The sequence below is a fragment of the Salminus brasiliensis genome, chromosome 2 (assembly GCF_030463535.1).
Source record: "Salminus brasiliensis chromosome 2, fSalBra1.hap2, whole genome shotgun sequence".
Classification (NCBI taxonomy): Eukaryota; Metazoa; Chordata; class Actinopteri; order Characiformes; family Bryconidae; genus Salminus; species Salminus brasiliensis.
The window spans coordinates 32,433,799-32,461,160 of NC_132879.1; the positions used below are offsets into that span (position 1 = coordinate 32,433,799).

General features: G+C 42.9%; 1 protein-coding gene across 1 annotated transcript; it reads left to right on the forward strand.

The window, feature by feature from the left end:
• Positions 1 to 124: 124 nt before the first annotated feature.
• snx33 (sorting nexin 33) lies at positions 125 to 26,507 on the forward strand. Its single transcript, XM_072672410.1, has 2 exons — positions 125 to 2,735; positions 22,578 to 26,507. The coding sequence occupies exons 1-2, from the start codon at positions 1,334 to 1,336 to the stop codon at positions 22,829 to 22,831; spliced, it is 1,656 nt and encodes a 551-aa protein (XP_072528511.1). The 5' UTR covers positions 125 to 1,333; the 3' UTR covers positions 22,832 to 26,507.
• Positions 26,508 to 27,362: the final 855 nt, after the last annotated feature.

Here is a 27,362-nt window from a genome sequence, read left to right on the forward strand (position 1 = left end):
GTCGTCCCCCCAGCGCCTCCACTAGGCGGCGACACACCGCTAGTTTTAACCCCGTCCCCTCGTCTAATAATGGGCAGCTAAAGTATCCCACAAAACTTTCCTGCGCTCATTGTCCGAGCCTCACGTCATGGAAAGAGTTGGGTTACTTCGTTGCTGAACGTGGGTACAGGGATCCGTCTAGCTATAGCTAGCTACGGCCTGCAGAGAGGGGACCGGGACCGGGACCGGGGCTGGGGCTGGGGGTCCTGACCTCAAACACTACAAAATCAGACATGAAAACAGGTCGCCTCTGGAAAAGCCGCTTTTGTTGGGGGAAATGGAGCGGGCTGGTGACGGAATGAGGCTCAAGCACCAGGATGCCTTCACCATGTCTGTCTTTGTGCTGCTGCTGCTGCTGCTGCTGAGATAATGTTGTGATCTGAAGCAGGCGCGCGCGCGTGTGTGTATGTGTGTGCATGTGCATGTGTGTGTGTATGTGTGTTTGGGAGGCGCACAGCTTTGTGTTTTTCTCCTTCCTCCTCTGAGGCGACCTGTAAACACTTACCACGGGATTACAGCACGGCAGGTCGGCTCCCTGAACCGAGCTGAGCCGAGCTGTGCCGAGCTGAGCCGAGCTGTGTTGGGTGAGTTAGCCGGCGGTGTTTATTAAAGAGCCGAGCAGGGGATTCGGTGCTCGTCTGCTGCCGGACCCAAGCAAGGGAGTTGGATCTGATCGGCCATTGGATTTTAAAACGATCTGTTGAAGACTGTTGTTGTTGTTTTGGAGACTGAATGCTGGATCGACTTGGAAGTTCACACACTAAGGAATGTGGTAACTTTTGGCTTCGGAGTATTACAAATGGATCAGTGTTGTGTACGAAATGGGTCCTGTAACGCTACTCCGTTAAAAAACAGGCTGCATTTTTTATTAAAAAAAATTAATAACGTTTAACACTGTAATTGGCTACTTTTTTATTCTCGCCTTCAAATCTCTTTAGACTAAACCCTTTATTATTATTATTATTTTATTATTATTTTTTTTACTATAGATCACCTGATCTCAACCCTAAGTCCTAAGGGTTTAGTTTCTTCGCAGGCAGATTAGGCTATGCACAGACTACACTTTACTAAGTGCTCAGCAGTATGGAAGGGGACCCTTCTCCAGCCAGTAATCAAGTGAAGCCTTGAGCTCTGCTGTGTCTGTTCAGTTGTTGTTGTTGTTTATGGTTGTTGTGTAACTGCATCTGAGATGAGTTGATTCATCGAGAGACTGAAGGAAATTGATCTCGTGCCACGGTTCTTTAAAAAAAAATTTCCTTAAGTCTTGCAAGTCTTGGCATCATAAGAAGTCAAAATGTCACTGAAGGCTAAAGCACTTTACACTTTCCAAAGCGAGAACAAAGAGGAGATCAGCATCCAGGAGAACGAGGAGCTGGTCATTTTCGATGAGAACTCCGTAGACGGCTGGCTACGGGGGGAGAACAGTCGTGGGGAGAGAGGCCTGTTCCCGGCCTCCTACGTGGAGATCATCCGGCCGCGCTCCAACTCCAATCTCACTGACTGCTCCCTCAGCCCTGCCGGCTCACCTGGCAAAGACTCGCCCTACTTTTCCAACACCACCTGCTACGACGACGACGATGACGACTGGGACGACTGGGATGACAGCTCGACGGTGGTCGAGGACGAGGACCCTCGCAGAGCGGTGGGTGCGAATGGCCACGCTCACCAGAGTGCGTACGCTAACCCCAACGTGCACTACCGTGCCAAGCCCCACATGGAGCGGCAAGACAGCATCTCCAGCTCCAGGAAGGGCAGCATGGTGGGCCGCAACCTCAACCGCTTCTCCAGTTTCGTGCGCTCAGGGGTGGAGGCCTTCGTCCTTGGCGATGTGCCGATGATGGCCAAGATAGCTGAGGCCTACAGCATAGAAATGGGCCCTAAGGGGCCTCAGTGGAAGGAGAGCCCCCAGCCATTCTGCTGCTCCATCGAGGACCCCACCAAACAAACCAAGTTCAAAGGCATTAAGACTTATATCTCGTACCGGGTCACGCCCAGCCACACTGGCAGACCCGTGTACCGACGCTACAAGCACTTCGACTGGCTGTACAACCGCCTGCTGCACAAGTTCACCGTCATCTCTGTGCCCCACCTGCCTGAGAAGCAGGCCACCGGGCGCTTTGAGGAGGACTTCATCGAGAAGAGGAAGAGGCGGCTTATTCTGTGGATGGACCACATGACCAGCCACCCGGTGCTATCCCAGTACGAGGGCTTTGAACATTTCCTCATGTGCGCCGACGACAAGCAGTGGAAGCTGGGCAAACGGCGGGCGGAGAAGGACGAGATGGTGGGGGCTCACTTCATGCTCACCCTCCACATCCCCAACGAGCACCAGGACCTGCAGGACGTGGAGGAGCGCATCGACTCCTTCAAGTCCTTCGCCAAGAAAATGGATGACAGCGTGATGCAGCTGACACACGTGGCCTCCGAGCTCGTCCGCAAACATCTCGGAGGCTTTCGGAAGGAGTTCCAGCGGCTAGGGAACGCTTTCCAGTCCATCAGCCAAGCGTTCATGCTGGACCCCCCCTACAGCTCTGACGCCCTGAACAACGCCATCTCGCACACTGGACGGACGTATGAGAACATTGGGGAGATGTTCGCCGAGCAGCCCAAATTCGACCTGTTCCACATGCTGGACAAACTGTCGCTCTACCAAGGCTTGCTGTCCAACTTCCCAGATATCATTCATTTACAGAAAGGTAATATGAAAATCAGTCGTATGAGTTATTCCACAGGGTACACAATGTTTGTTTATCCTTTTTTTTAGTATCTAATTTTGAAATTAAGGTACTAGGACAGGTTCGGTGGTGCAGCTGTCCTCTAAAAGGCAAAAATACACACATTTGGACATTTTTATGGTGAACGTAGCATTATGGTACGTTTGGGAAATTCCGAAGGCCTCAGATTACTAGAAGGCAGTGTAACAAATCTGCCGTTTTACCTCAGAGAACCTCTAGGATGAAAAAGAGCCTTGGAGAGTGACGGCTCAGTGGAAATGGCATTTCGTGGTGAGGAGGCAGTGACTGTGGCAGGGTGATGAAGAATCTCGCAGTTCGTGCCTCTAAGCAAAGCGTTGAGATGGTGACCTAGGGAATGAATTCAGAGATACAGACATTCGACAGCAGTGTCTAACAGATCTTCCTAGTTTCCAAGTTATACCAAACAATACTATTAAAAAAGAAAAATCATACAAAATACACTCTGTAAGTGTAGGGAACATATAATGCCAGCCTATTAAGAGTAAGAGTAATAATGAAGAAAAGTGCTATACAATCTCAATACAGTAATAGAGTGTGAGTGAATGTGGATGCCATCTTTCCTTAATCCAGGTTACTGTGAACCGAGAACTGGCGATCTTTGAGAACCGGTCTGAACTTTTGCAGAATGACTAGAGTACATTACCCTTCCTCTGACACTCAACAGCTGTCCCATCTCTCCAATATACAGTAAAGAAAGAGCATTGCGTTTGCCAACTTGGCAAGTTAGTGCTTGCACTGCAAATTTTTTACGAGTAACTGTTCTGTCCTGTAAGTGATTCAACCCAGTAATCACTGAAGGGCTGCAGAGCCACGTTCACAGAGAGAACACATTGTTTTATTATTTTTCTAATTTCCTCTCCATTGCGAAAGAGCTGTCTTTGTTCCCATCCGTGGTATTTAAACATGTGTAGTGTGGCCAGATTTCAGCTGGCAGTATATTGTCACAATGCATCTATTTCTTTCTTTTTTTTTTTAAAGTGAGATCAGCACAGCTTCTCCAGCTGATTTGGTTGTTGCGCAGAAGATATCAAAAGATATCTGGCACAAATCTGCCAGTGCCAGAGTTTTGCATTGGCGTTCTGGTTCGTTGAGGGAGTAGTTTGGTATGTTTGGCAGAGGCAGGCCTATTCTCTTATGAAATGTGTTGATACAGGGGTATAGCAAAGACATTATGGTGTCAAAGATTTTGTGATTTCTACTCTGCATTGGAACTCAGGGGAAGGTGAACCAGGACAAATCTTGTTCAAACTCGGCACATCCTGGAAATCTGAAACGTGCCAGTCTCAAAAGAATAGAGTGGCGGCCAAAAGCTGGCATCTACCAGACTATAATAACCTCACTGGGCCAAGTGTAATGCACATGCCCCTATTTTAGGGTTTAGGATACAAAGTGATATACATGTGCATTATTAGTTCTCTAGACCTCTGTGGCAGTGTGCCAGCAACAGAATACGTTGTATTTCTGTGTGTACTGTAACTACACAGTGCTGGAAATGACCTCTGTTAGATGGTCTGCTGTTCTGGGAGTAGGTGAACTAAAGGAATCCAAGACTAAAGCCCTGAGGGTGTGGTGTGGGCCACATATGGGATTGATGAAAAAGGGCAGGGGAAGAATGGGAGGACTACAAAATATAAAACAGAAACATACAAGGCGATGTTTACCAGACAGACAGCCTCTGTAATAAGTGGTATATATTGTACACAGCCTCAAGCTAACTGGATGTTAGACATGCCCACTGGTTGGATGGGGGGCTAGATGGTGGCTTATTCATCAGGGATGTGCACAGTGACCCGAGTGCTGGGTTAACTGTTTGAGGTATCCGCGGGAAGACGGGGAGAAAACACTGATCAGCCATAACATTAACACCACTGACAGGTGAAGTGAATAACATTAATGGTCTGGTTCCGATGGCTGGATATGTTAGGCAACAAGTAAAATAGTCAGTTCTTGAAGATGATGTGTTGGAAGTAGGACAGTTGGGCAAGAGAATCTTAAGATAATCAGAGACAAGAACCAAAATCTAATGGCCAGATGACTGCTGTGGTCAGTACCTACCAAAAGTGGCCCAATGAAGGACAACTGGTGAACCAGGCCCCCAAGGCTCATTGACATAATCTATGAAGGCCCCAGCTCACAACATACATTTACATTTACATTTATGGCATTTAGCTGATGCTCTTATCCAGAGCGACTTACAAGGTTACTCGTATTACATAGGTGGGCCAATGTAGTGTTAGGAGTCTTGCCCAGGGACTCTTATTGGTGTAGTGCAGCATAGTCACCCAGACCGGGAACATGCAAGTTGTGAATCTCCTGCTAATGTTAGCCTTGATGCCAGATACCTCCCAACACTTTCAGAGGTCTCGAGCAGTCAATACCTTAACCTACACAATATTAGGCAGGTGGTTTTAATGTTATGGTTAATTGGTGTTTAGGCCAACAACTAATCAACAGTGAATGATGCTTGTATTTGTGAGTATACCTGTATGCACTCAGCAAACAGTTTTACTCAGAAGACTTTACTAATACTGAGCAAGGCCTGCACTGGCTCTAAAAATGCCCTTGAATTTTTAATGGCACAAGATACGATCCATGCCGTTCCTGTGGATTTTTCAGGATGATTTTTCTTACTGCTATTCTCTTGTTCTACCACATCCCAAAGATCTTCTATTGACTTCACTGTGGCCTCAACTTTCTGTTCTTGGCTGGCAGAAGTAGAACCTAATTTGCTCTACTGATGTCCACCTAAAGGTTAAAGATGTTATGCATTCTTAGATATTTTTCTTTTTACCACAATTAGTGGTTGTCGGAGTTACCATACACTTTGTCACTTTGAACCAGTCTGTTTTGAGAGGCAACCTTTATGTTTGTAACTACAAGAATCCACAAATCTGTCACCTGACGCAAAGTTTATGAATAATTACGTTATTTTCTCTGGATGAAAAAGGTTTCCATAACCTATACTTACTACAATCCTGAAGTGATAACAAAAAAAAGTACATTATAAAATTATTTCTTTGTCAAAGTAACATGTTGGCACGTCGTCCACTAAGGGGAAAAAAATACAATAAGCATCTAATGTTGTTGTCTTGATTAGCTGTAGCTCCCATCTGAAGAAGGAACCTCCTTTATTCATTCAGCATGAAAAGTAGAACGTTTTTCTCGACTGTTGCCGGATAACAAGACGTATTTAAACAAGCTACTGATTATTTTAGTCTTTTCAGTGCTAAAACTGTCAGACTGACTTTATCCTTTCTCACGATTAAATCTGGCAGATGCACAAGTATCAATATGAGCACATTCCTGTTACTCGTGGGGGTAGTGGTTTTCTTCGGGTAGAAGGAGTATCTACACTGCTGAGCTTCATCATCATGATTCTTGTGTTTTTTCACAGTGATTCATGGCTCTCTATGGACAAATGGGTGTTATCACTTCTATAATAGAGCTTGAATAACACTGTTGCTTTCATAAAAGCAAACTTTCAGCTCCTGCCTCATAGACCTTGTCACTCTACCTGTCAGATGGACCTGTGTTTGTGTGCTGTGAAGTGAGTAGCTCAGGCGGATTGGAAACGCACCTGCTAGCATTTTGTTTCCATGAAAGCCGGGGTGGGAGACAATAGAGTGGACCTGCACGGCGTCTCTGGTGTCAGTCCACCGCTGCTACAGAAATAGATTGGGCAATAGGAAATCTGAGCAGCTATTTCTTTTACCCGCGTACACTGAAGCCATGCAGGGAGCGATCAAAGAGAGCTAATCAACAGAGGAAAAATAACAAATGTACATGGGGAAACAAAAACACTCTTTTCTGGAGCCCATAGTTGTGAAATCTGTTCTGGAGCTCATGGAGCCTTGACCTGAAGCTGCGGGTCACCCTGCGGCCAGTGTGGCTGAACAGAATGTTTTCAGAGCTGGCAGAAGGGCGTGTGGAATGTTAATAAGCCAAAGGCTTATTTTGCTGATCATTTTTATGTTTGGGGGTCTGTCAGATTTTCAGGAAGGGTTTGAGTTGTTACATAATCAAAGCTGGACTTGCTTTCGTAGATGACAGTCTTGTCATACAGTGTCAGAAACGATGTAAGCACGTGTCTGTTTTGAGATCAGCACAGTTGAGGTTAGGAGGTGATGATTTACACGTGCAGCTGTGGGGCAGTAGACACTTAGGCATGCTAATTGGTGAAGGATAAGCTTTCATTACTCGGAGCTCCTGTAAAACTAAATAAGCAAACTTAGGCTTTGACTAATTAACAACAATAACTACATCAAAAATCATTAAAATGTTCCCAGAGTAGGTAAGTGACTCCTAACCAGCACTGTCCGAGACTGATGTGCGATGTTTCCCATGCATAGACAGGCTTTTCTTGAACAGTAATGTACATTTAGTCCAATTATCACCTGCAGAATTCAGAAACAGTGTAATGTAATTACCATATAATGACCAACTGGGCTGGCTTCTAATATTCGTTAATCATTTACAGGGATGACGATATTCAGCACGGATGGAATGTGACACCATTAACATCCATTTGATTTGAACTGGTGTGTTTGCACTGTTGTTCTAGACAGTCTTGTGCATTTTACTCTTTACCAGGGAGTAGGGCTGCTTGGTAGCCGCATAACCTATTAATTATTGAAACAAATAATCGATTATTCCAATTATAATCCACTCAGTCAACAAAATGCTTATGAAGCTTTCAGCTTTTAAATTTAGCTTAAGGCTATTTTATGCATTTGTTAACTAACAGTGAAGGCAGTAAAGATGAATACCTTAGAAAATTTTTATTTTAATGTTTAAGTTGCTAATATAAAATATATATTTTCCTGTCAAAATCAGTTCAAACCAAGGATGTTCAAAGTAGCAGCAATAAAACAAAGTATAAATCAGTTTATTTCTTTTTTTTGGAGAAGCGAAAAATAAAAAAAGAGAAACAATGTGAGACACTAATTTTAGCACGGCACTAATTTTTGACACGGTCTGGTCGGAGCCACAGTATTGTAGACCCTCCCCTGCTCGCGCCATGATCAGCAAGCTGATTGGCTCTTTTTTTGTTGAAAGGCAGGACTTTATCCATTAACAGACACCAGTCTCCTTATTTATAGTGTCTCTGGGTTGACATTCTAGATTTCTCCTTTTTACTAACCCTAACCCTAGCCCATGTCCTTATGAGACACCTCACACCATTAGAACTCTCCTCTCCACTCACACACCAGAGTGATGGCGTTGTGTTGTGCTGCCTCATAGCTCTGTAACGGTTCTATCTCCTTGCTCTGTTCACATGACAGCCAGCTTAGTCTGTTTGTTTGAACTTCAGTTCTGCATCCAGCGGTTCATATTCGTCCTGAACCACTCCTGGTTAGTGCAAGAAACATGCGCAATGGCCTTACTAACTAGTAACAGACTATTACATTAGTTATTAGGCAACTACTTTGTCAGTTTTAGTCGACTAAGTCAGTCAGTCAATGCAAAATTATTATGTTCATGCACTCTAGCTTTCTCTGTTATAGTCTCTACGAATATTGCTCTGCTCAGTGCTGTAAAAATGTATAATTTGTAGTGGTAATTTCTTACCACTGATATTTCTTCTAGTTTGAATATGTCTTAATCAAATTGCTTCAGATCTCCAAAACAGACTGTAATATACGATGAAGGCAACCTGAGTAAACTAATACAGATCTTCTGATTTATTAAGGGATAAAAGTTATACAACACCAACTGGACCCATTTGGAAAAAAAACGAATTCTGCGTCTCCTAAATCTGTGGACTGGGTGCATCACTGCCAAAGAGCAATTTCCTCAGTGATGAAGGAGCAAATAAACCTGCACACCGTAATTCAGAGCTTGCCAAAAAATAAAGGAAAGGTAAAAGGCAGTGACGACTCCAGTCAAGTCACTAAAGGCCCCAGACAAACATCTGGGGAACTGCAGACCTCGCTCACCTCAGATAATGCCAGTGCTCATTCTTAAGAAAGAGACTGGGGAAACTTTCAAGTAGTAAAGAGTAAAAAAGAGAGCACAAGGACTCTGCTCACGATTGCCAAACTCCTTGATAATCACCAAGCCTTATGTAATAATGATCTGTGAACTGATTAAGCGGAAGTGAAACTTCTTTGGACAATGTGTCCCATTATATCTGATGGGAAGCTAACACTGCGTTCCACAGAAAAAGTGTCATACCAACAGTCAAACATGGTGGTGGTAGTGGGTCTGTGTGGGGATGCTGTACTGTATTATAATACTACCATATTTGCTGTGAACCATGAATTCAGTTCACAAACAGAAATACTACAGAAGACTGCTTGGCCATCAGTCCATGATTTGAAGCTAAAGGACACAATGGTTATTTAGCAAGACAATTGTCTGAAGCACAAGAGCAAGTTTTACTACAAATGACTTAAAAGAAATAAAATTAGGGTTTTGGAGTGGCATTGTTCCTGCCCTGACTTGAACTCCAGTGAGATGCTGGGGGAGGGCCTTAATCGGGCAGTTTATGCTCAAAAGTTTGTCAGTGTGGCTCATTTTAAGCAGTTCTGCCAAGAGGTATTGGTCAGAATTCCCCCACAGTGATGTGAAGACTGATCTTTAGACATCTGTAGCAAGAGGTTGGTTGGATATTGGTGTTGCAAATTGTCTTCCTTCAAGAATGATCACATCGGTTTGTGTTGACACGTTCTTCTTGTCTTGTTTTGGGTTTTTTTTTTGAAGATCTGAAGGCATTTTGTGTGACAAACATGCAGAAATAGAAGAAATCAGGAGGGAGGCCAAATACTTTTTCCACAGCGGTCTGATGTTCTGTTTGTACAGCCAGTCATTTCTGTTTTATACGTTTCTGAGCTAATCATAGTTTGGAGTGATTGTACAAAGGGAACTGGTAAATGAAGACAAACAGTAAAATAAGTGCACAAAAGAATGAAACGTTACATAATATTTTATCCAACGCTCACTTTTATTTTATTTTAACATTTTCTAAAACAACACTGTTGACATTGTTATGAATGAAGGAGGACATACAGTGTCATGGATTATTATTTTTTCCTTCTGATCATTTCTACAACCTAAACCTTTCCTGAGATACTACTGAAAAACATTTAAAGGTGCTGTATATGATTCTGGAGAGTGACTGTTGATATTTCAACTCACCAGCAAAACAAACCAACACACCCCTCCCCACCCCTCTTTTAGAAGCTCCGCCTTGAGTCCAAATAATCCCACTCTGCTAGCAAACATATTTGTAGATCTTTAAGGCCATAAAGCTGTATGATCAATTGGAGAGAACAATGTCATGGCAAGTAATTAGCGTTAGCTAGGTTGTGGGTTAGCAAACCATTGCTACATTGCTGCTTCTCTGCAACAGCAAAAATAAGTCAATGACCACCACCTGTCCAGCAGGAATGGAGCAACCTCCTTGTGTTGTTCAATGGTTCGAAGGTCCGTCCAGCTTTCTGTTCAGCCTTTGTTCGTCAGATCATCTCCTATGTTGCTGTTTCTCGGCTGTTTCATCTCTTCTTGACCTACCTGAAGTCCGACATGTAGCATGTGCCAGATACAGTCTCCGCTGCCTCTCCCTTTCCTCTGTCCTATGCGCAAACATGATCACTCCTTGTTTCTGATTGGCTGGAATAAATCTGTGTTTCTCAATTCGAGCTATTTTGTTTGGTTCCCCTTTTCCAGAGCCAGACTGTTTTTCAGCGCACAAACAGACCAGAGAGCTAGCGAACCGTGAGGGGGCTGAAATGTGAAAAAATGCATTGAATTAAAATCGCATACTGAGCCTTTAAGGCCTGACGCTCGGTCATAAACTCCTAGTACTCCAATGAGTACATGAATGCTATGATGAGCTGGGATCTCCGCATTATCTCTCGGTGTAAAGCACAGGTTTTGTGATTGCAGTTGATAACAGAGCTGCAGTAATTCATAATCAGGCTCTGATTAGCCTGGCATGGTGTGCCAATTGCAGAGGTCGCCATCGTTTTGACTCCCGCTCCCACGCGCTCACTGCACTAATGTGATTTACTACGGCTTCCTGGCACTGAGGAAGAGAGAGCCGAGGCTTTGATGTGGACCAGACACGCACACACAAACGCAGACAGGCTAGCCTCGCTGCCAGAGTTTAGGAGAGCCCTGTGCAGCTTTCATTTAGGGGAAAAGGGGAAATGAAGCTTTGTGCCAAGGGAGGGGACAGGACTGAGGGACTGCCAAATGACCTTTCCATCTGCACAACTCCGGTGGGAAAGGGAGCGAGACTGCAGTGAAAAGTGAGACTGCGCTTTGTTTTTATTTGACAGGATACAGGATAAATAGCCTAGCAGTGTTTCTGACACATGCTTGGAGGCCTGAGAAGTGTGCGTGAGTGCGCTAGTATGTGCAAAACCTGCACGTATTATTGAGCAAGTGAAGATGAGATCAACGAGCACCCAGTTCAGAGGCATCCTGTCATGACATGTCGTACTAGCCTGCTGAGGAATGACAAAAAGCAAGCCCATAAACCATACAGCGCATGTCTGATCTCCACGCTACATCTACAGTTTGCTTCAGTGCCAGACTTGTAGTCCAGATCTTGGTCGGGATTCAAAAATGTCTCTTTCCTTAGTTTGGGAGAAGTTAAGGCTGTCCAGTTGCAGAGTCCTAGTGTAATGGAAACCTGTACCCTAACAGTTAAACAAGGGGCGTTGATGGGTACTCAGGTACTTGGTTAACCATATAAGTTGACAGTATTATAATGCTGAAATCGCTAATTGGGTATTCAAAGGAAACAAAGTATACAGGCTGACCATGACAGTTAGCTATTTACGCAGGCCCCCTAGTGCCCTTTCCACTTGCAGAATGGAAATGAACTAATTGGAATTTCCTTTTCCTGGTTGAAATTTGCTTATATGCTCCCTTGTATAGGAAAATAGATCAGCATGTAGAATCAGCATTTTTTATTGCTGTAGAAATAACCTATGAGGCATTCGTGCTGGTTGAATATGCTGTGTTTTTGTTTTTTGTTAACCATATGTGCCATAATCAGCCCTTACCGGCTATTACGTAACCTGTCAAAGTGTCTGCAGTAACATCAGTGAGTTGTCTTGTTAGTAACGGAGAAAAGGTAGACAAAACTGCCAGGCAAATGTGGGAGAGTATGGGCAGAGTTAACAGGGCTGTAAGAAGTGGATTTTTCACATATTTGTATGTTATTAATTGGACAGACATAGACACTTAGAAATAACAAGGCCGATTAACTTGCCTTCATATTTGTGGCTGCTCTAGCATGTCTGGCTCTCTGTTCTCTGGCACAGCTTGTAATTAGTTATAAATATAGTATAAGTAGTTATAGAGCACTTTACTCTTTACCTTAGCTCATGATGCCCAAGCAACATTGGTTCTGTGTAGCAGGGCTTCTCAAACCTTTTTTTTGCACCCCTTCTTTCCTGTGTGGGGTTGAGAAAAACATTGTGCGCAAATATGTAACATCATATTCATTTGATATGATATGATACTGTTCTCCAGTAATGTCTGGCTTTGGGCTTGTCGTGTCCAGACTCACTATTCTGAAAATTGTGCTCATTTAAGAAGGTTGTTTGTTTGTTTATTTTAGTCGTCAACTATAAGTCTTTTGGCTCTTGTCAAAGTTAGTATAGGTTCTGTGCATAAATAAAGTCAGAGACCCCCTGGACCCCCTTTTTGGTGTTGTATGGAACCATTCAGCCAGTCAAAGAACTACTTAAATGGTTTACTATGTTGTACTGGTTCTACATAGATAAACTGCCTTTGGGAAAGAATCCTTAAAGAGCCAAGAGTTTTAAGAGAGTGTAGTTAGGTTGAGAAACTATTGATCCTCATGATCATTAGCATTGAAACTTTGTTTGTCCCAATGTTTGTTCATTAGCTCATCTGAAGGTGCAGCCTCTGGCAGTGTCCACACAAAAATCTGCCAGTGTGCTGCTAGATTTTGAGTGCTACTGTTTTTTAGCCTCTGTAAAAAACAGTCCAATTTCCTCAAAGGTTAGCCTACGTGTTCATTTTGGCCAAAGGCCAGTTTGGGATTTTTTTTTCATGCTTGCCTGAGTCTGCATTGAATAGTGAAGTAATCTCAGGTAGGCTTGGTTATGCGGTTTCTGCCGCTGGTTATCTATGCTGACACACTGTTATCTCTCCGAATGGACAGATGTCACTTGCAGAAAACCAGTAAATTTGGTTTGTTGTTGTCACTTTAAGCTTTAAACCTGTGAGGGAAGTCTGGCAAAGTGCCTACAGGTAGCCCCCAGGTGTGAATTGACCGCAGATTACAGAACCGGAGGCTTAATGTGGGCCGCAATTTGTCCAGTCATGCATTAAATAACAAGTGTAAGCCTGAGTCCGACTCCCGGCTGGAGGAATCTGTGCTAAGCTTCAGTATGTGAGCGGTGAACAGGTAGACAGCAGCTGTGCTCTGTAATCATGCCCGTTCCTCTACAGCTGAGCGAGGCTAGCTGGCTGTAATTGCATGGTGCTTGTAGTGCTGTTGTTTATGGCTGAGATCAGGGGACTTGCCGTTCTGCAGAAGGTATTGTGGTAATGATAAACAAGCGACGGACAGTGAAGCCCTGTTGGACTTTTTGCATTCTCAGACATTCTCCTTCCTTATTTACATGACTTTGACCTTCAGCAAGACCTTCAGCCTCTTCTGGAGTTTCCAATCGGAGCTACAAAAGTAATGCAATGGATGCCTAGACCCCCCACCCCCCCCCCCCCAAATGATCAGTGTGCACTAAAAACTGCCTCGCTGTGCACAGCTGTATTTGCTCACACATTAATCCCAGTGCAGGATTCCACTGTTTTTCCAGCTCACACCAAAGGGCCTGACATTCCTCGCAGTGTTTCTACAGCGCACTGCAGGCCTGTTAGACACATTAAACACACTGCTGACAGTTTACTGTCTCTCACTGCTGCTTCACTAGCCTGCTCTTATGCACAGCGTGGAGGGGGAGAGTAGGGGCTCTGATTTACTTCATTCTTTCATTCGTCTGAGTAGAAAATCAGTTTCCGTGTGATTTAGATCACCTCACTCTGTTTAGTCTCTCCTCACACCAAGCCAAACCAAGAGCAGTGCATATTTATCCTTTATCCTCTCATTTTCCTTCCATTTCTTTCTCTACCTCTCTCTCTCTCTCTCTCTCTCTCTCTCTGCTCTCGCTCTATCCTGCTTCCTTTCTTCATTTTATTCTATCTTTCTTTTTCTTTTTTCCTTTGGGTTTTTCCTTTCACTTACTTGCTGCTTTTTCTTTCCTTTCTTTTCCACTTTCCATTTTTCTTCCTTCCTTCCCCCCCCTCTCTCTCTCTCTCTCTCTCTCTCTCTTTCTTTCTTTCCTGCTTTCCTTCCTTCCTTTATTCCTTTTCTTTCTCTCAACCTCTTTCTTTATTGCTTTACTTTTTCATCATTCATTTCTTTCTCACTTTCCCTTTTTCCTGCTTTCCTTCCATTTCTTTCTCTACTTTTCTGTCTCTCTCTCTGCTCTCGCTCTATCCCGCTTCCTTTCTTCATTTTATTCTATCTTTCTTTTTCTTTTTTTTTGTCTTTGGGTTTTTCCTTTCACTTACTTGCTGCTTTTTCTTTCCTTCCTTTCTCACTTTCCCTTTCTTTCTTCCTCTCTCTCTCTCTCTCTCTCTCTCTCTCTCTCTCTTTCCTGCTTTCCTTTTTCTCTCTCACTTTTTTGCTTTCTTTATTCCTTCCTTCCTTCTTTTCTCACTATCCTTTTCTTTTCTGGCTTCCTTACTTCCCTTCTTCCTGTCTCTCTCTCCCTCTCCCTGTTTCTTACTTGCTTTACTTTTTCATCCTTCCTTTCTTCCATCTTTCCTTTCTTTCTCACTCTCCCTTTTTTCCTTCTATGCTTTCTCTGACTCCCCTTTCCCTTCTTTCCTTATATTTCACTACTCTTTCTTGCTTCCCTTCCTTCCATCCTAACTTTTTTGTATTTTTTTTTTCTCACTCTCACTTTCTCCCTTTTATACGCTCCCTCATTCTTACCTTCTTTCCCTTCTTTCTTTCAGTTGTCTCTTGGGGTTCTTTTTTTACTCTCTCGCAATCTCTCCTTAATTTCTTCATTTAGTTTCTCTGTGTTTCTGTCTCCCTCTCACTCTCTTTTCAATTCTGTCTTTCTGTCTTTTTTCTTCTTTGTTTTTTTTTCACTTTTCGTTTCCCCCCCTCTCCTTTCCCATTCTCACAGCTAATAAAGCTGCGCTGCTTGTCTGTGTTTTAAAAGCACTGGCATCGACTCTCTTTGCACTCTCTGACCCCGGTGCTAATCGCAAGTGATGGGTCACTTGCTGTGGCAGGCATATTAATCAATCAAAGCCTTGCAAAGTAGAGCAGGCCCCTCAGGCTGCATCTAGGTCAGCTCTGTGATCTGTATGCAGCTTGTCAGGACTTATTTCACCATGCAGTGTCACTGTCCTAATGTTTTATAGGGCCATCATGCAGACACACATCAGAAAGCCTGACTGTTTATCAGATATAATGAAAAAGACAAGTCAGAGAAACGGTCAGAGCTGGACCTCTGTCGCTATAGCGACTCCTGATTTACAGCTTTAACAAAGCCAGTGGTTTTAATGGTCTGTTTGGAGCGGTTGTGGAGGATCTAAAATTTTAACTGATTGTGGGCACTTCCTCAGATTGGTTTCGGACTGCCCATAGCCTGTTGGTTGTCTTCTGAGGACGGAGAAAAGGCACTCAGTCAGTGATCCAAACCTCTCCTCTAGAGCAAATGGGAAACATACATCACAGATCCACACTGATCACAGACTCTATCCACTTAACAGTGTTTGCTCAGTCCAACAGCACAAGTTGCGCCACTTTCATTAACACTGTCTCTTCCTCTGGAAGGATTTATGAGCCACGCTCACAGAAAAGGCTTTTTCTATTAGACAAGCTTTTATTTTTTCCCCCCTCATTTTCTTAAACAGTGGTTTATTTTAAAAGATAATATCACTAAAAGATAATCTTCCCTTCATGGCCATGACTTATGAAATGCATTTTTTAGCAGCTCATGAACCAGCATGACAGGGACTGAATAAACGGGGCTAAAATGATTTGCTTTCAGAGTACTTCAGCATGTGATGTTTCATTTATCTTTCTGAGTTCATAGACCTTCATCACAGTCACTGTGTCAGTACATCCGGCTCTGAATAGTAGCATTATCTAACTTCTGCCTGCTCCGCTTACAGACAGCGGACTGTATCAGAGTTTGATCTGCTAGGAATCAGAAAGCGAAACACCACATCACATGTCAGAATGGACAGACCGAAGCCCATCACTTACTGAGCTTTGTTTTGGAGGGGAAAATGTCCTGCAGGTTTAACTCTTCCCACTCAGTCCATCTAAACATCAGCAACATTAGCGCACGCCCTGAACACCACAACTAGCAAAGAGACACAACATCTTATTTCTGCATTACACTACTCACCAAGACACGCCGCTGAGGGAGGGAGGGGGGCTGTTTCTCATGGGTTTGAATGAATTACTGTTGGTCTTCGGATTAATGAGCACAGAAGTGTGAGAATGGCCTATTATGAACACAACTAGACAAATGAGTGTTATGTCGCAATAACAACAAACTTGCTTCCGGGCAAATTACGCCATTACCACTGCTCTTATAGCCCACCCTTATAAATAACGATGCTCCAAATGTTTTTTTGAGTGACACCATAAAATGTTCATCCAGTGAGAGACATTGAAAACTATAACCTAAAGGTTTCTAGCACTAGACGTTGAGCATAGCTGAGGTATATTTGATATTTGACAACTAGTGGAATAATCAGGATTAGTAACTAGTATCCAAAAAAACTTTACAGAGGAAAGCAACTTTCAGGGGAAATAAGTGTAAACAGTTATTATTTTGAGTAATTTTGGAGCATTTCTATTGGTCCATTTATCATGTATTTTTTACACAGGCTGCAGCAAATAATGTATTCCTTTATTTCAGTGAAACTTCAGTGAATTTCAGTACTAAACCTAAAAGCTACGTGGTAATTGTAGGAATATGCAGACCAAGTCACAGTATGTAAGCTACAGAATGTTTCTCTAAAATCCAACATCCTTGATCACAAGGAACAGTTAATTAAAAAGGGCAATAAATTAAGAAGGAAAAAACCTTCTTAACTGTCAGTGGAAGTCAAAGTAAACAGATTTTATTCCAATTCGTTTTGGAGCATTTCTATTTGTGCATTTATCATGAAACTTTGACATATAAACACCTTGCGGGTTCACATGATCAAAAATGGAGACACAAGGGTTTTCTGTGACAGTGTACAACTTTCCCGGTGGTGTATTTATACGTGCTTTCTGATTTAAAGTGCTGGTAGCTTTGACCATAGATTTGTGTTCTTGAGTGTTGTATCTTGCTACTCAGCTCGAACAGTGACTACAAATGTCTTGTGTAATAGTTCCACACCTTTTTTTACACTGCTTATCTGCTGCCGCTGCTACTCAAACTGTTTGAACACGTGCGCGCTGACTGGTGCAAGTGAAGGGAACAAAGCACTTTTTAAGCACTGTGTTTTCCTTAGCAATCGAATGATAAGTTCAGTTTTGGATTTTGACACGTCATTGAGTGTCTTTTCGATATTTTACATCTTTTACATTTTTGGACTTTTTTCTATTTCAGCCAAAAAAACTAAAGTACCAGTAAAATTGGCTCAGTAATTTGGAGGCCATTGGATTGATGCTTCTCTAGATTAAACTGCATAAAGTATATTATTATTATATTATATGAATCAAGCAATCCCACAATGTGCACACCACTCTTCTTAAAACATCACTTTAAAGCAACATGGAGAATTTCTGCCTTAAAATCATTTTTTTTATTTATCATGTTTATGCTTCACTGACTTGTAATGGCTCCAACGTCTCAGCACGCTGTTGGCTGCACTATTTAACTTTTGTGAAGTAAGCGGGACGTCTTAAAAATCATGAATTCCATTTCCTGACTATAGAGGGAGACCAGGAGCAAGAAATACCTATTCTCGCATAATGCTGCTTTAATTAATAAGCTTAAAGCGATAGTTTGTAAGTTTTGGGGATTTAAGTATTTAGAGACAGAGGTAAGACGCGAGTCTGTGAGTAGCAGCGCCATCTATCGTGTAGTGTGCAGTGCTCGTAATGACCAATATATCAATGACGAGGCCTTCATTCACACAGAGCAGACTATAAAAATGGCAATGATATTGCCAGCAAATAATCCAGTTGGTTGATTGCTATGATCGAATTTGATCTTTCTGCCGTTTTGATTGGCTGTTATGACATAAGATGAGATGGTGGTATCTGCTGTGGTCATGTTTCAGGAGGCTTTATGTTATGCAACACGATGAACACTTAAGTTTCATCCAAGTTTCACTATATAAGGCCTAGAAAGGTAGGTGGAAGGTGGACCAGGTGTTAGTCTACAGTCACGCTGTTCTTCAAAGAAGAAAGAAGAGGGATTTCTTAAGCAGCTTGAGATGGCGAAGCGATGTGTGGAATGTTAACCCTAGCTCAGCCAGTCATAATGAAACCAGCGTGCCCTGAACAAAAGGGGAGGAAGCACTGTGTGCAGTGATTGGTGTAGGCCAGTTATCTGTGAGCTTTGCCTTACCTTACAGATATGCTTGAGGTATGCTTGTTATCAAACGTGTCACCAATGATGCTTTCCCAGACCTTTATGCTGTGGTACAACAGATAAGCATGTGGGACTGCAGTGTGTCACTATATAGAGAGCATGACTGTTGAAGGATGCACTGGGATCCAACAGTTTTAACAGTGTTTGGATTGGTAAGCATGTATTGTTAGACATGCCCCAATCCATTGTATTTGCCCCCTGATCCAATCCAAGTACCTTAAAATTTTACAGATTTGACTCCGATTACACAGTTTAACGTAGTGCTTGCAAGCATTTTTTTCTTGCCTGCTTCTTCAGAAGTACATAGTGAGTTACATAGTGTTAGCAGCCCGAAGTAGCAAGAATAGAGACGCCATTCTCCCTGTTGCAGTCAGTGGAGCATCAACATGACTCTAAAGCTGTATTTTAAGGTACAAATTGTATGTAACGTTGCTTTAAGCATCCAAATAAGTTGTCATCTGCTTTAGTAAAAACCCTTTTTTTTAAAAGAACCTTTCTGTTAAAGAGTACAGCAAATAACTGCAGCAATGGCATGTAGTAACGTTATTATCACCCAGCAGCAGAAACAGCAACGGACACAGCAGAAACCGAAAGCTTGTTTCTGTGTTCCTAAAGTGTTAAAGCTTGGGAATGGAACCAAGGATGGACCCTGCCCAGCAAGCCATACAAAACTCATTTATAGACTTGAGTTTGGTTTGTGGGCTTGGCTCTCAGCTGGACTTGCATTGTGGCTTCTGCCAATTAGATTATAGAACAATAGGGTGCAACTTGGAAGTCGCACTGCGACCTCTGCTATCAGAGAGAGAATGTGTGTGTGTGTGTGTGTGTGTGTGTGTGTGTGTGTGTGTGTGTGTGGTAGAGGGACAAGGCGAGACATGGAGAGCTGTACTCTGCTGTGCTTGGTACTGCCTGTTGTCCTGTCCCTCTGCACCCTGCTGTAGTGTCAGAGGAGGGCTCAGCTGAGAGGCTCATTCTGCTAATCCACATTAGCTTCAGTGAAACCGCTCCTGTTGTGACCCAGAACCGGTCTGAAATGAGCACCAGAACGACAGCCATTAAGATATTGGATATCTCTACAGTTTCAGCAGCTTCTTTTCATGCCTGTTATGCAGTGTGATTTTGGGTGTGTTTTCTGTGTTTAGGGGTTAAATGTGGACTTCATGAGCTGATGATCCAGATTCAACTGCCTGGGGGAAAAGGCCTCTTCAATCTGGGACACACAGACACACACATACAGCAGTGCTATTTCTCTCTCACACACACACACACACACACACACACACACGTGCACAAATGCAGATTTCAGAACCTAACTTCCTGTTTCAGATTAGAGAGGGAACAGGCCACAGCGTAAAACGCAGAGCAGGAGCTGGAAATAATCGCTCTCTCGCTCACTCGTTCGCGTACTCACTCGCTCATGTCTATCTCTCTTCCTCTGTCTTTCTCTTATATCTCTCTCTCCCACACACACGCACACACTCTCTCGGCCATGTATCCCTTAACCTTCCTCTCTATATGTTTTTTTTATTTATCAATAAAACATAATCAATAATTAGTCCAAATCCACAGATAGACAATAACCTAATTAACACACACACACACACACACACACACACACACTTTCTCTCTCTGATGTATGGCCACAAGATGTATGGCTGTTGAGCCAGTTTCCAGGCCAGTGGACATTGCTGTAGCCCCTCTGACCCGAGGGCAGTTTTGGTTTATTTAGAGCTGGCTCTGTCTTCTGTCATCTACCAAGACAGACACACTGCCTACAGCCTCCTGAAGTTCTGCACATCCGGTTAGACGAGCCACTGTGTGGCCGTGCCGTTTCTCTCCAGCTCCTCTGATCTCATAAGACTTACTCAAAGCAGGACATTGTGTGCCATGCTGCCCCTCCCCTACTGCACGAAACGTGTTTGTCTTCCATTCTCTGGTGATGCATGAACACATCATGTGGAAAACAGAGGGAATCAATTGAGGCCACAGCTACACACCAAGACAGAATACACAGCGGCTTGCAAACAGCCTGTTTGCTTACTCACGACTGCGTCACAAGACCAGCTGAGCTGTGTGGTCATGCTAGGGCTGGTTCCTGACAGTTTAGGTGGGGTTTCGACCAACTAGATCATGATGAGAGATGCGCATCACGGGCCAGTGTATTACGGTTCATCGAAGGATTTCCTTAGCCTGTGATATTTACTGGCCTTTCATAGCCGTCTATAGGAATTCAGTACTGTGAACTGTAGCAGTGGCTGGAATAATTACCTATTGTCGGAAGGTTTTAGTGTTCATTGTTGTGGTGTTGGCACAGTTCTGCTTATCAGAGTTGGAGAACAATGAAATCGGTGAACATAATATGTAATGCAGTGGTTCTAGAGTTAAAACTGGGAAATACAGGCTTTAAAAAAGGAACAGCCTTTGTCTTCTGATCAAGATTAGTTCTGCGTCAGTGAGGAGGAAGTGGGTGGGCTTCAATTTGCTATCTGCTCTTGTACCACCTTGCCTGAGCAAGTATGGTCCTGTTTCACGCCACAGCACATATCCTACCGAAAGAGGAAACCACTTAAACCTGGTGGGAATATTTTCTACAGCCACCATTGGCTTGCCTACACACCTTGAAGGCCTTCCTCTCGTGCATTGTTAAAATATTTATTTACTTTTATTTATTTAATACCTTAATATTATTTATTTATGGCCGCCCTCTGCCAGCTTTACCTTGCTGTATCCCTGACAATTCAGAAACACCAAGGAGAACAGGCAGCAGCCCATTTATCAAAGGGTAAATGCCACTGCTGCAGGGTTATCAAGTACATCCAAAATCCCCAGCCCGAAGTTTGCCTAAAACCTGTTCACTAGAAGCTTAACCACAGCTGAAACTTGAATATATTTGTGGTTATTTCACTTTATATAAAACATTTTCATATAAAATACTCTCTCTAAGGAACAATTAACAAGGAGTCCAAAGGCCGCACCCAGTGACTCTCAAACTCGCCCAAATTGGCAGGGAAAGCGAGAACCTGGCAATAATACACCTCAACAAACATTTCAAAGAGGATGTATTGCCTTTCATTCACGGTACTTCATCATTCATCATTCATTGTTATTTGCTGGATTTATATAGAACATGAAAATGCTATGTGAAATGGGCTGTAATATTTTGTACAGGTTAAGCAGCTACAGTAAATGTGCGTTACAGTGTACATAAATGTGTTCTCTGTAGAGGAACTGCTCGCTTCTTTACACAAATCAAGAGTATATGTGTATATAGACTCACATGCTCACATGAAACAATACGATTTTAAGAATTTAAGGATGAAATATATAAAATAGAAAGATATAGCAAAGATTTTGAGTAAGACATAAATAGGCTAAAGAAATAGATCCAGAGGTAATAATATAACTGCACATCTCTAAGAATGGAATATCAATAGATACACTAAATTGCACAGTATAGAAAGGACGAATTGAACAATAGTGTGCAATGTAGAGATGGGCATTGTTGGGTGTGCGAAGTGCAAAATGTGCAAAAGTGAATGTGTAACGTAATGCTTGGCAACCGAGCAACGGTAATGTCATAATTTGAGCATTTGAGCATTACATTTTTTTTTCCATGGAAAACCCATAATGAATTTACAAAAATGGAAATGGGTTTAAATTAGGGTTAGGAATGGGGATAGCACTGACTGTAAAATTGCTCTATGTACCATTTCTTTACACTTGTGTGTAAAGGTTTTACACAGTGTTTGAGTTGACAGTTTATTTGTATCTCACTCGTTGCTCCTTGAATCGTGCAAAGAAAGTCTGTTGAGAAATTCTGATCTTTCAGTAGATCTTGCATTTGTACTTGTAAGAAAAAGAGGACACATTTAGTTATGATTCGATTGGGTGGAAAGGCACTGGTCAACTTACAGTCTTGGTTTGTGGAAAGCAAAAGCACGCTTTGTAGTTTTGCCATGCACTTGTCATTTGCCGTTGTTTTGACATCAGCACCTCCATAAAGTCATCAAAAGTGCAGATCTGGATCTGTTTATAGAGACTGTTGAATTAGGTCTTCGATATTTATTTATTAGTTTGTTTGTTTGTTTAAGCAAAATGTCAGTATTGAATCCTGACATCTAAGGGTTAAAAATTATGCCTGCCTGACCATACTCTCTCTCTCTCTCCACTGCAGGCGCTTTTGCGAAGGTGAAGGAGTCTCAGCGTATGAGTGACGAGGGCAAGATGGATCAGGACGAGGCGGACGGCATCCGGAAGCGCTGCAGGACAGTGGGCTTCGCCCTGCAGGCAGAGATGAACCACTTCCACTGCCGCAGGGAGGTGGACTTTAAAGAGATGATGCAGGCCTACCTCCGCCAGCAGATCGCCTTCTACCAGCGCGTGGGCCAGCAGCTGGAGAGGACCCTCCACATGTACGACAACCTCTAGAGTATGAGCCGGCGGCTGGATACGCTGTTAGCCCACAGGAACTTCCTTAACCCTTGTGGAGAGCTTGTCCTGCTTCTATGCGACAGCCACTTCTTTTCTCTGTATCTCGAAGGTTTACAAAGATGCTCCGGCTTAGAGACAACGCGTGACTTAATTCAGAGTCATTTCATGGGTTTTCCAGAGATTTTGGGACTTGTGGAGATGGTCAGACTTGAGAGAAAATGAGAATGCACATGAGGACCAAGCACTAGCTCATGCACTTAAAAATGTCACTTTCTTGGCTGCCTTTCATGGCCAAAGCGCAAAGAATTCCAGGGACTCGCACAGTTCACGTTGCCTTGACGAAAACAAATATCTACATAATAGTATCTTGCATCCTATTTTGTTACACATATTCCATTTAATTTAAGCGTATTTGCTAAGTAAAGTAAGTCCTTAGGTTATGATTTGTACTCTTGACCAGTTGTGACCTCCCAGACTCAGGTTGAGTTGCTTTTCTTGAGCAAGGTCTCGTTGCAAGCCATCATGGTCCCCGTTAGTGGCGTCTTTATTGGGCAGGCTCTGCAGGTGCCACAGCCATTCCCTTCCAGAATATAGAAATCTACAGTTCCTGTTCAGCTGATGCCTGATGATTCAGCCTTTTTTTTTTTTTTTTTTTTTGCAAATGCTACGAAACTTCAAAGAAATGATTACACTTCTATTATGTTGTTATTCTGGGACAACCGAGTGAAATCCTGTTGCCTTGCCTGTTTCTGGCTACTGTGTCCACCAGTGTACATGACTACCTGCCACAGAGACATTCCAGTAACACCAGCCTTTTCAGCTAACCCATCACGGGAACGCTCTGAGAGTATTCTGATAACACAGCACCTCCTGATTTCCGCATGAATGTTCTAACAGCAATGCTGGCACTCTGAGAGTGATTTTTAGGAATGCACCCTATATTTGTCAAGAGTGTGTGTGTGTGGGGGGGGGGTAGATTTAAGTTTATGTGGTTATAGAGCATGACAAACACAAAGGGACTTCCTCTCTGCTTTCTCTCTGAGGAAGTGCCTGAGGGGACTGGCACTTTTAGTGGTGTGTTTTTTGGTGGTGAAAAATGTGGGTTCTGCTTTTAGTTAGTTTTTACTTTTATTTTAATAGAGGGTGGATGGGATAGAGTGAAGTGAGTCTTAGTGAATGATACTTGGTGAAAGAGAGAGTCTTTTAATGAAATGTGAGCTCATGATGTCATTTCTTTCTACAGATGGTGCAAATACATACCAGATTCGAATGGTCAGTGGTTTAGTCTAGGGTTAGGGATGAGGGAAGGGTTTTAGAATATTTCTCTATGTACCATTTGTAACATTCACATGATTTCTACTACTTTTGACACAATTTATAATTGATTAGACTCTTCTGAGGGTGGTTGAGGAACTCTCTGAACTGTCCTCATGGAGCAGAGAGCTGTCTCACAAAGCAGGATTTCTTGCTTAGCCAGCCAACTTCAGGCTTTTCTTTAGGATTTTCTGTTTTAGGACTAGGGATCACCGCCGCTTGCCTAACTTACTCTGGGGCTGGTTAACGTCAGGATTTAGAATCATCAGAAGCCAATCAAAGAGAGCTGCATGACCCATATCGCTTTTCAGCAGAGGGAATGAGTTATACTGGGGATGTCCTGATCCGATCTAGTGGTCCAGGCATATTTGAATGGGCTGGGTGTTGGGTATTTTACTTCCAACTCAGTTCCGAGTCTTTATTTTAGTCACGTTGTTCAGCGCGCCATCTGATGTCTTCAACACACGATTAACAGACGTTATTGCTTAGACGGCAACAATTTTACAGTGGAACATAAACAACAGACACATTATAGCACACTGACCCACTATAAACCAGTTATTTCACAACAGTAGGCCAACAATAACAGATATCAGTCCAGAGTGTGTACCACTACACACACAGTGACTTTACTGCCGTGTTTTAAAGGAGCTGGGAGCTGATTGGTCAGTCCAGAATCAGTCTCATTATAACTGCTACTAAAAATGAAGTAGATGGGTATCAGCTGATACTTAGCATTAAAAGACTTGGATCGGGTTGGGGGATAAAATGACCAGATTGGGACATTCCTAAATTACACTACATGGTAATTATTCCAATAAGTACTGTCCTAGGAGGAAATTAGAAATGCTACTAATTTCCTCATTTTTAAAAATAAGCTGCTTGGCTAGTTTCTCCTCTTGTGTCAGTCACATGATTGGGCTTTTCAACATAAAAGTTGCTAACCACCATCCTAAAACAAGTGAACCGCAGCCATGTCTGCCAGGATTTGTGAAGCTGAACTCTATTTGGGGGTACAGGCCCCTGATCTCTTCAAACCTCAAACCCAGCTGCTTACAAGCAACTTCTGCCACTGGCAGTCTGGTGTGGCTACTAATCCGAGCCCATAGCTATCCGTACTGTACTTGCCTACCCGTGTGCATTGTTGTACCCATGAAAATTGCCAGGGTTTGTTGTGTAGAGGGAGTGTCAGAGCCTCCGTCTGTTATTTCTTTAAACTGACACTGATGGCTTCCACCTCTAACTTGGGTACTTGGGTACAGTATGGGTCGCTTGACAGCGGGAAAAAAATCTGTTTGAGCTAGTACCAGGTACAGTGGCCATGTTGCTGTGTTGGCAGTCAGCTTCATCCATTAAGAGCCCAAATATCAGGTTATGAGTGCCTAAACATTTTTTTTCTTGTTTTTTCTTTGACTACAGAATGCTGGACAATTGTTAAGGACCAAACTCTTTACTATGTTAACCAAGGTTTACCTTGCCAATGACTTAATGGACATTTCATTATGCAGAAAAAAGAAAAGATGCAAAACCTACTAAATAAAACTGTTCTTCGTGTAAGGGTTTAATCATTACATTTTCAGATTGAGATTCAGTATAAGAGAGCTGCAGGTCCCGGAAGGGGCTTCCACATGCTAATTCAAGCTGTTTGTTTGATTTGCAGCAGAATGATACATACAGTAGTTAAAGGAAAGCAGTACGATCTGTTGAGGGGATTTCTTTTACTGGCAGTCCAGCCAGATAAACAAATCCCTCTGGAAATCGAAGGCTGTGGAGCGGAGACAGGTCGTGAGTCAGGACTGAGTCTGTCCTCTTGGCCACAGCATACACATTCTTAGATGCAGCTGATTTTAGGGCAATGGAAAGAAAAGTCCCCTCATGCTGCAAGCTCTGCAATTACTGATAGACCAAAGCATTAGTGTTTTCTTTACTCGAATAAACAAGGAGCTTGTGTTTTTTTTTTCCTTGTGCATTTCGAGGCCGGGTGAAATGTGGTCCTGATATAATACTAAAGATGCAACGTGTAGAGAACTGATGGCTAGTGAAAGGAGTGGCCAGAGAAGAACGATAAAGACCCACAGGACTGACAGCATTGGACACCTCTTTGCTTGCTCTTGATGACCGTTGTGGAATGAAAGAGGGGAATGTACTAAAGCCATGCTAACTAAGAGCTCTGGGGGACCGCAGTTTTCACACGGATGATTTGGACTCTGGAAGGACGTGTGAGTTTGTTTAGTGTGTGTGTGTGTGATTACTTTGTCTGTTAGGAGAAAATAGGAGAAAAGAAGCATTGTTTTCCATTGCTCTGAAAGTCTTTAATAAAGACATGCTCTGAAAGTCTTAATAAAGATTTTATCCAAAAGTTATTGGGTGTCCACATTTTTTTGATGTTGTCATTTTTGAGTCTGAACTGTGCTGGGTGACAACTCTTAAAACACTGCGACATGAGGACAAATTTAATGTTCCTAAAGCTAAACTCATAATCACTGTAGAAATGCATGACTATAACTGAATCATGTCAGTGTTGGCAGGTTTTGCATGAAGGTGCTCTGGTATAGAAAACTGTAATTACCTTAGCATAGTTGAATAATTCGAGTTTGGTACATGGGAGTCACATACCGTAAACCTCTACTCCTGTAAAAGCACATCTAGCATAGCCAAGACAGAGCTGTAAAATAGCAAAAACGTTTTGACCCATTATGTACATACACCCCGGCTGCTAGCGAAAGCCTTTCAAGGCGAACACAGTGGCTGCTCAGGCCCTGTCCACATGTTTCACGATATTTTTAAAAACTGAGATTTCCCTCCATCTATTCAGAGCTCAAAACGCTTGTATGAGGCAAAGTGAAGAAAAAAAAACATCCAGCTGTGTGTGAACGAAGCTCTGGGAGAATATGGAAGCGAGGCTAAAAAGGCTGAAAGCTAACACTAGGCCCCAGAAAGGAAGCGCTGCTGCAGGGAAGCCAGACAAGTGAGGTGGGTGCTAAGCAGGTGATGGCTGGCTACCAGCACACTGCACCAGGAGAACACAGAGGAAAATGCAGTTATAATGAAGTTTATTTATTAATTACACCACAAAGAAAGACCATGGAAAAGCTGTTAATCTGTTTTAGAATGGTCAAATTATAGTTGGCATGCATCAAGCAGAGAACACAACTAAGGAGGTTGCTAAAACTACTAAAACCGGGTTAAGAACTGTCCTACACATTATCAAAAA